General features: G+C 45.4%; 2 protein-coding genes across 3 annotated transcripts in view; both read right to left on the bottom strand.

Moving 5' to 3' along the window:
* LOC115558916 (octapeptide-repeat protein T2-like) overlaps window positions 1-10,000 on the bottom strand; it is a gene marked incomplete at its 5' end in the record, with an annotated part of 128,713 nt that overhangs the window by 27,553 nt on the left and 91,160 nt on the right. The window lies entirely within an intron of this gene.
* ccdc102a (coiled-coil domain containing 102A) overlaps window positions 885-10,000 on the bottom strand; it is a 44,527-nt gene continuing 35,411 nt past the window's right edge. For both annotated transcript variants that reach the window (XM_030377987.1, XM_030377989.1), the window contains exons 8-10: window positions 9,610-9,780; window positions 8,370-8,473; window positions 885-2,656 (exon numbers count right to left, since the gene is read on the bottom strand). In XM_030377987.1, coding sequence (XP_030233847.1) covers window positions 2,530-2,656; window positions 8,370-8,473; window positions 9,610-9,780 — 402 coding nt within the window. In that variant the 3' untranslated portion in view covers window positions 885-2,529. The remainder of the gene's footprint in view (window positions 2,657-8,369; window positions 8,474-9,609; window positions 9,781-10,000) is intronic.

Here is a 10,000-nt window from a genome sequence, read left to right as displayed (position 1 = left end):
ACCGGCCCTAATGAGAACACAGACACACACAAACATTACCACCGCCAAGGACATTTGCATAATGAACCAGCCTCTGGGCTACACACACATCTGTGGGGAGGGAAAAAAAGCAGTAGGCACCCACCTACACACACGTTCAAACACACAGAGACACACACTGCAAGACGTGCTCTGCCCACCCATCAGCGTCCTCAATAATCGTAACTGTACCCAGGGGAATTACCCTCAGCTTACACACACACACTGATCCACTGATTCCAGCTTGTGTACGGGGCGGTTTGGTTGCCTGTTCAGCCGGTAAGTATTCTGTCTAAACTCTGGGCAAGAGGCCAGCAGAGCAGCAGGTACAAGACAGGACTGAGTTTTGCGGTCATGATTGCACTGGATGGACACTACACAATGCATTATATTGTCAGTGTCTATCAAGTGTTATATTGATGGTGTGTGTTTACCTACACATTTCCACCCACACAGGAGCATAGCGTATTACTTAAAATGCAGGGTGTAGCATATTGTGGGATATAGCATTACTGTAATATGTTGCAATCTGCAACCTCACCACTTGATGCCACTAAATCCTTCAAAGTTTATCTTTAAGTCTTAAGGAGGAAGGTTGCAGACTGGGAGATTCAATCAAAAGTTGAGCCCAAAATCATTACAGTGTTGCACTAAAAGCACGTGTGTGTGGCATGCGTGTCTACATTGGTCAGAAGTTGAAACTCTTTCATCTGACTGGCTTGGGCCCCGGCACGCACACGCACACGCGCACGCGCACGCACACACACACACACACACACACACACACACACACACACACACACACACACACACACACACACACACACATAAGCATGCCACACACAAATAAACATCACGCATGGCCATCGATTTCTACAATCAAGATTTATAGAGATATTACAACAACAAGAAACACAACTGTGGTGCATATCATTTATAAAAACTATGATAATAACAAAATGAACAGTAACATAAATAGTGTACAATGTCCTACACAGTATAAAATCTTGGTCCTCTTCACGAGATTTGAGGCTGAGGGAATGAAGGCCAATGCACCCCCCCCCCCCCCCCCCCCCCCCCCCCCCCCCCCCCCCCCCCCCCCCCTGCCACATATACACAGGAAAATGTCAGCCATTTTACCGTAATTCAATTCTTTTCACATATCAAACTTGGAGCCGTTTGTCCTTTTTTGATTCCGTCGAAGCCATTTCGCTGCTGTTGTTTATCATAAAAGATAATCAAATGAAATCCAAGCATTTTCATTATAAGACAGCAGAAACCTATCACCGAATGAGGCGACAAGATGAGAAACTGACATTGCATGATCCGTTATCTTGATGGTTTTATGATAGCCCTGGTGCAAATGTTTTTCACTTCTAAATGCTGCATTGAGCAAACAGCTGCATCCCTGTTAGCGATGATGCATAATAAATCACATCCAACCGATTTTTTCATTACTATTATTGTTCTAGTTTGGAGAACTAATTATTTTCATCACAGTCATAGATAATTGATTTGAGCGGGGTTTGGGGTTGGGCAATAGAGTGATGAAAACCCACCCAAATAGTTCCTGTTTCTTCACTCCTGAAGGATTGGGTATACGAGGAGGAGGACACAACGCCATTGGTTTTGGAGGCCTGGACGATGAATCTCTGTGGGGAAAAAAGGCAGATTTCTCTCTGTCGTCGTTTGTGCCGATGAGTGATGTGGAGGAGGAGGTGGAGATGTCAGGGGAGGGGGGGGACAGGGTGCTACTGTGTCTTTGAGACACAGCAGCAGACAGGTGTCCAGACAGGTGTGTGCATGGTGATACTGATGAGGTACGAAGGAGTATGTACATGAGTGACCCTGTGTCTGCTCTGGGCAGGAATGTCGTCTTCTACAGTGGCTGTCCTGTCCGTGTCCATCTAAGTGTCCATTAGAAAGCCACCAGTTGGAATACCCTTTGCGTGCGTATCTTTGCTCACTTGAATATCACATTTTTCTTTCATGAGCCATCTTTTAAATGCTTTAACACTCAACGGAGACGTGTCCGGACCCAGGGAGGGTTAACCCTCTGTTTGCTGAAACAAAGGTGTGTGTGAGTGTGTGTGTGCAGTTGGATTGGTGCTCGTATGTGTTTGTGTGTGTTGCTGATGTGGACCCTTCCTGTAGGTGGATCAACGTGTGTGTTTGTGTGTGTGTGTGTGTGTGTGCATAGGTGTATAAATGTGTGTGTGTATGTATATGTATGTGTGCACCTATTTGCATCTGTTTGTGCATGAGCTTACTTGTGTGTTGGTGTGCGTGTGCGTAGATGCATATACACGTGTGTATGTGCGTTAATGTGCGTACTATGTATATGTGTGTGTGTGTGTGTGTGTGTGTGCGTGAGCATGCTTGTGTGTTTGCGTATGTGTGCAAGTGCGTCGATGTGCACGTCAGTGTGTGGGCATGTCTGCACTGTGTATTTGTGTACGTGTGTGTGCACGAGTGTTCTGTGTATATGTTTGTGTGTGTGTTTTGTGTGTATTATGGGATCTGCAGCTCCTCCTCTTCCTCGTCCGGGTCGCTGTGGGCTCCGTCCGGGTTGTCCTGACAGAAGCGGGATGAGCGGATCTTCCCGAACAGTCCCGGGTTCTGCTGCTGCCGCCGCATCCTGCGGGCGGGGGTAGAGGAAGCAGCACATGTGAGCCTAACAACGTTATAATGAGGCGCCTTGGCATCGGAGCCCCTCTCCATTTCCATTTTTATAATAATGGACATTGCGGTTCAACTTATTAGGAAGCCTTTTTTTCTTAAAACAAAGAAATCCCTTTAAAAAATGGCATTGGATGTTGAGCTCCCCCCAAACTCTTTCTTTTATTCTGACATTTCATTTCATGCTTCATTAATCTCTTTCTTTCCCAGTGTTTTAAAATGTGATTTAAAAATGTGTTGAATTTCTTTGTGTCGTGAGTATCTTAAGGGCTTCAAAAAAAATCCCAATGCAAAACATTATCCTTATTACTACAAAAGCTCTTGTTTATTCGTTCTCTCCTTGTATAGTATACATGCCTATATTCTATGCACACACACATCCTAAAGCTCATAAATGTTCCTTTTTGCACCTGTAGTGAACGAGTGGTAGACTGAGACAGGTTGTGTGACAGATTGTGTGTGTGTGTGTGTGTGTGTGTGTGTGTCCACTACAAGTCCACATTTAACATTTCTAAAAGGTCAACACTTGGCAGCAGTAAGGGCGTGGTCACATCTCGCCCAGCCAGTGTCATCTAGCCGGGCTCCACTACAGAGGCTAACAGACGTCGCTGACTACAGAGGATCAGCCCCACGTTGTTAGACAGCGGTATTAAGTCATATATACCGGGCTTGATCCTACTGCGGTTTGGCCGTAGCTCATGGCTCGGCTCAGAATGAGAAATTGGAAAATAAGCTGTCATAACAATTTCTTTGTCCTTCGCATTAAATGTGAGGGATTGAATTGTGAACATATGCTGCCAACGGTCCCATCAGTCTTCATTATTCAATCTTCATTACTCATCCATAGCTGTGTTGTTGTGTACGGGGTAAGGACACACACATACACACGGGAGTACACACATCCATACAAATGAGGTACGACCATCGGGTCATTATCCACTGGTACACCAGACAGGGGGAACATTGCTGACGTTGAATCACAGTGGATTTATTAAAAGAGTTTAAAAAACCGGAAGTTCTGGCCACTTCACAAATCCATTTTCACGTTTCAATCCAATGAGACAAGTCAAAGCGGGATGAGGCTTGTTCGGACCGGTTTCCTCGTCAGCCGAGCTGTGGAGTGCTGCAAAAAGTGTTTGTTTGTGTGGCTCCCCAATTTCCCGGTGCAGTCTAATAACACCCATGTTGAGCGATCACAATGCAGACGGCAGTGACGCTCAGCCCAGAGCATTCACTGTGAAATCGCAGCCGCTGAATAAAAAATCCCAGCAGATGATCAAAGAGCCACAGGTGGGCTCTGTGATTTGTTATCTCCATTCTCCACTATTGGCCGTATATTTGCCCGTCGCCGGAGACACCTGGGAGCTGGAGGAGAACCAGGTTTGCTTTTTGATCAATTGACTGGAACTGTGTGCGGGAAAAAGTAAAACGAGCAAAAGCAAACAACATTTACGCCTACCGTGTCCTTCGGCAAGCGGCAATTACCAAATCACAAAGCCCACTATATTGGACGAGTGGTGGAGACTTTGGGAAAACAAATCAAGCTGGATCCTGTCGCCAGGCAGCCGATGTTCCTTGTTCATTTTGCACGGCGGGACAAAAAAGGTCTAATTAGATCCACAAAGTGAGGCGCAGCTTTTTTCTGCGCGGGAGCCGACAGGCAGAGAGACAGCTGCAAGTTGACTTTGAACCAGGCCCGCTTCCCGGGTACCCGCGTATTACACACCGCACGCTGACGCGCCAGGGTTGGTGCGCTGCCTTCCTTCCATTTCTTGTTTTAATCATTTTTAGTTTTGTCATCTTTTGCTGCCGCTGTTTTTCCCTTCCCTGTGGAATCACCTGTATTCTGAGATAGCAGCTGTATTGGCAGTTTGCGTGATTCTTTTAAAATAATAACAGATAAGGAATGCAAGTTTGGAATAAGCCATCCGAACCGAAACTGAACTCTCAGAGTAATGGGAGAGTTTCCAAGTAATCAGAGTTCTGCCAAAAATATTCAGCATTATAACCACAGCCCTAGGGCCTTTCCCTTAATAACAGATATTCAGCTTTTTCTCTGGATAGACCAGATTTCACGAAGTTAGGAGAGGGACATACAGGACAGCGTACTTTTAGTTTGAAGGGCATGCAGTCCAAAACGTTTCTATATGGAAAAGAGCGGGGAGGAAAATAGGAGGGACATGGGGTCTGTCTATCTTTAATGTGTTCCTCCCGCCTGAGGGATTTAGCCTGGATTTATCTTCATGCATAAAAAGAAGTCCAGTGGGTGTGTAGGTGTGTTTGTTTGTTAATGGGCCCTGAGAAGATGGAGGACTCGGATGGAAACAAGGAAGCAAGTCGCTTTAGGTTTTCAATCTGCTTCTCTCGTTAACTTTGTTCCGTACCTCCCACCCATCTAAATCTCTCTCTCTCTCTCTCTCTCTCTCTCTCTCTCTCTCTCTCTCTCTCTCTCTCTCTCTCTCTCTCTCTCTCTCTCTCTCTCTCTCTCTCTCTCTCTCTCTCTCTCTCTCTCTCTCTCTCTCTCTCTCTCTCTCTCTCTCTCTCTCTCTCTCTCTCTCTCTCTCTCTCTCTCTCTCTCTCCCCCCTCCCCCACTGGGAGAGGATGCTGAGGACCAACCACAGATAAGTGCCTACAGAATCTGAAGTGGCCAGTCCATTAAGGCATCAAAATCTGTTTTATCATTCTGAATTAACTCAAAGTTTCTCTGAGTAAATGAAATCAGATCAATGGTTGCCAGGTAACACAAAAATGACTTTTCTCCGTGAAATGTATTCCCCACAGCTGTTTAAAATATCGGTGTTCTTAAACAACTTCTCAACATTGCGTGTACAATGTAAATTGGAAACATGTGTGTCTCTGTGTGTATGGTTTATGTCTTATTAACATGACTACAACAGAACGTTAAACGTGGACCCACTCCCACATATACGCATGGATCATATAAAGCGAGCCAAACGCACACTCTTACTTAATAAGAGTGCATTTCAGCAGAGCAAATCCATAAATTAGCAAATAAAAGTAGCACTACATAATAATATGTCATGCCAGTGAAGTCAGAGGACATAAGAAGCAGATCAGTAGAAACACTACCCCCCCCACACACACACACACACACACAGACACACCTATGTCAGTGTCCAATGCCGTTGCCATGCCGACATCGTTGTCACTCCTTCAAGGAGCACTGCAACCAGAGAGCTCTCTGTTACTACGGTAACCTGGGGCTGGGAGCCCTGTGATTGGCTGTTGGTTGGCAGAGCAGACCAAATAATGAAGAGACGAAGAGGGAAAGAGAGAGACCGGGAGATAGAGATAGAGAGAGAGAGAGAGAGAGAGAGAGAGAGAGAGAGAGAGAGAGAGAGAGAGAGAGAGAGAGAGAGAGAGAGAGAGAGAGAGAGAGAGAGACAGAGAGAGAGAGAGAGAGACAGAGACAGAGACAGAGAGAGAGAGAGAGAGAGAGAGAGACAAAGCAAATGAGTAGGGAAGCAAGGAATGTGCTAAGCGGATAAAATGAGTTGAAGAACTGAGTGACAGGCAATAGCACATGCACATTCAAATGCAAGCGTGTGTACACACAGACACACACACATATACATGTAGCTAATCTCTAGCAACGGGATAACTGTGAGAGGCTAAAATGCACAGTCAGCCTGACAGTTACAAGTAGCCTGTCAGCTTAGCATCAACACACAGACACACACACACACAGAGATACACACACAAACGAATTGCCTGCATGGTTTTGTGCTTGTCTATGATACTAACTAGGTTCAAAACTACATCCGCTGTTCCTTTAAGTTTACTTTTCTCACAGTACACTAACAAGCCCATGGACTTCTGTGTCTATGATTGACAGTTTTACTAGCTGCTTGCAACCTATTCCAAAAAGGGTACACAAGGTGTGTTGTTGCTCGTTTCGTGGCCCGTTCAGAACCATACTATCCCTGGATGGATTCCAGTGTCCCAGGGAAGGAACCTATATCAATGCAGTACGGTAGCTCTAACAAAGTCAAGAGATTAAAGAGTGAATCAGCCAAAGTATAGAGTAGACTCATTTCAACAAAGCCTTGCTACTGTATTCACAAAAGTTTTTCTTAAAACTATTTTCCTTAATCCTTACCTCTGAGGGAGAGATTGCATCAGATATGAACTCTGCAGACCTTCTGCTGAATCACGGGTGGATGTTGTTGTTTGAGAGGAGTACATTGAATGGACAGGGCAGCAAAGGACTGGAGAAACTATTTCTGAAGGACCAACTACAAACGGTCAAAGGATGACCTCCCTCAATGTAAGCTGTTTCTCGGTCTTTGATAAAAATCAATGCTACTGCAAGCGGTGAAGGACACAGCATACGTCTGAAAGAAACGGCCACCTATTTGATAAATCGTTTTATTGAAGGATGGAAAATCAATGGCGCTAAATTTATTTCTATTCATTAAAACCACAGTCTCCATTCTCATTGAGGCGGTGGCTACTAGGCCATGCGGACAAAACAGGGCTTATTTGGGTAAGCCTTCCAGGGCTGAGCCTATAAAGATAGCCACATTTATTGGCGGAACCAGAAATGCGACGCCAATTCCGATGACTTTCTGTGTTCTCGTCCATTCCGAATCAACTAAAATGACATCCTTGTCTGCGGCTCATGGGTCCCAGGTCAATACAGAAAGCCATCAAATATCTCCTAGTGCTGACCACACACTTCTCTTTTATTTTTGAGCGAGGAAAGGCGACGGCTCCCTCCTGAATCCTGAGCCATATATCTGATAATTGTACGGCCGCATCCTGTACGAAAGTGATCAATGCTCTTGCCAGGAACAATATTATTTTCTTTGTGAGTTGATAGCTCAGAGAATGGAGGGTTCATTGAATAACGATTTCCCAATGATGAACCACTCGGCAGAGAGGCCGGATGCTGCGCACTCATGGATGTCCCATTGTGTGTTTCAGCGTATTGCCATCTCCATATTTCTTTCTCTCGTGAAACGGCCAGTAGTCGATCACTGCGAAAAAGCAACACGCCGAAGTGCAAAGTCCTGAAATGTGGGCGGACGTAATGCTTCTGTCGAGGCAAAAACGCTACACTTAATAACCCGAATAACAATAGAATGCTAACAACGTCGCTAACTTTGAGAGAGCCATGTGTGACTTTGGGTAAAATAACGTGCTGATGTCTCTTGCAAAGGCAAATATATTCCCTGTATAACTTTGAGGATCATGCATGGGCAACATGAGAATGTTCCTGTCACACCAAACAAGCAGTGTAGAGTAAGTAAGTGAGCCTAGTCACTGAAAGAGGCCAACTGAGAGTGAGACCAAGATAGACTGTGAGAGAGAGACATAGAGACCAAGATAGACTGAGAGATAGAGACCAAGATAGACTGAGAGAAGAGACACAGATAGACTTAGTGAGAGAGACATAGAGACCAAGATAGACTGAGAGAAGAGACACAGATAGACTTAGCGAGAGAGACATAGAGACCAAGATAGACTGAGAGATAGAGACACAGATAGACTTAGAGAGAGAGACATATAGACACAGACAGACAGACAGACAGACAGACAGACAGACAGACAGACAGACAGACAGACAGACAGACAGACAGACAGACAGACAGAGCGAGAGCGAGAGCGAGAGCGAGAGAGAGAGAGAGAGACCATAACCAACTCTCACCTGGTCTGCAAATGTTCCACTTGCACCTGCAGGTTTTCCGTCTGCTCCACCTGTTCGTCCAGGGACCTCTGCAGCTTCCTGGTCTGGTTGTGAGATTCATCCAGCTACCGGGCAGAAAATACATTAAGTTTAGTTATTCCTCAACTGCCGTGCCTACTAGTGAGGAAGCTGTAATCCACGATACATAATCATACTTGATGCTTCCTCAGCATAGCATCTTGTAGTAATGCCACTGTTTGTGTATTCAAGTCATGTACTGTGTATTCTACTTGAAGGCAGCCATTACGTTTAGATATGGGATATAAGGGAAGAGACTTTGATTCAATACATTTACTTAAAATGTAATTGGCTGTATTGGTTGGTTTAATAAGAAAAGTTCGCTCTATCATGGACTTTTTTGATTTAATGGAGTTTATTCATTATTTGAGATAAATCGTGTCTTGCTAATTGTTTCATGAATCCCTTACCATCTGTGGAAATGATTTTAATAAGCAATTTTTCCCTGAAAGGAGGAGGTTTGAGGCCTTCTGGCCATATGAGTGTTTATTAGAAGTTGTCTTAGAAGTTTAGCAAACATTTTGACCCTATTTATTTTCCTTTCCCGTGGATCAGAAAGGATTTGGAAGCTTCGTTCTCCTAGCAAAAACTGTATTTCAATCCTTTCCTACTAGCATTTCAGCCTTTACAGTTTGAGTTAGCTACTGACACAAGAGTCATCTTGTTTGGGTGGTGTTTTGCCCCCAAAAAACACACATACGATCTGTGAACTTTCAACATTTAACACTTCATAACTGAAGAAAAGGACAGATTCAAAACACTGGTTTACCACAAGAGATGAGACAGAACTGACTTCAACCCCATAGTCAACCCCCATAGATATCATAACACAAGCCCAACCTACAAACCCCATCCCCATCATTTCCAACACCTAAAGGCAACCAATTACAATTAGGGCATTTAGCAGACGCTTTTATCCAAAGTGACTTACATCAGTTAATACACACATTGACACACCGACGGCAGAGTCAACCATGCAGACGACAGCCAGCTCGTCAGGAGCAGTTAGGGTTAAGTGTCTTGCTCAGGGACACATCAAAAATCAGCTAGGAGGAGCTGGGGATCGAACTACCAACCTTTTGGTTACAAGAAAACTGCTCCACCTCCTGAGCTAAGCCGACCCTAATGTGGGGACGGCTTAGCTCCAGCCATGTGTGTCTTTATATCTCGCACTCCACATTACCTCGTCCTCAGCCTGGCCCAGCTCCTTCTTCAGCTCCTCCACCCTCATCCTCAGCTTCTTCACCTCGCCCTCGTGGCCTTCCACCCTGCGGTTGGCATGGGCCAGCTCGGCCATCTTCTCCTGGTACTGCTTCTTCATCTTGGCGTGCACGTGTCGAAGGTCTGCCAGCTCCTGTCGAGGAGAAACAGAAACAGGGGGGGGGGGGGGGGGGGGGGATCAGGAAGACATTACACACGGTGGGAGGCTTGGGTTCGGGCTTGAGAGTATAAAGCCCTGAGCAAAGTTGCCTTAAGGCCCCTACCCATTAGGCGACAATCCTGCCGATAATGAGTCTGATCTGCTCATTATAGGCGGGAGAAGGGATGGGATGGAGTCTGAGGTCAGCCCTTAT

Source organism: Gadus morhua, chromosome 14 (genome assembly GCF_902167405.1).
Source record: "Gadus morhua chromosome 14, gadMor3.0, whole genome shotgun sequence".
In the NCBI taxonomy this organism is placed as follows: domain Eukaryota; kingdom Metazoa; phylum Chordata; class Actinopteri; order Gadiformes; family Gadidae; genus Gadus; species Gadus morhua.
Note: the sequence above shows the minus strand (reverse complement) of the source record. Positions and strands in the feature narration are given on the sequence as shown.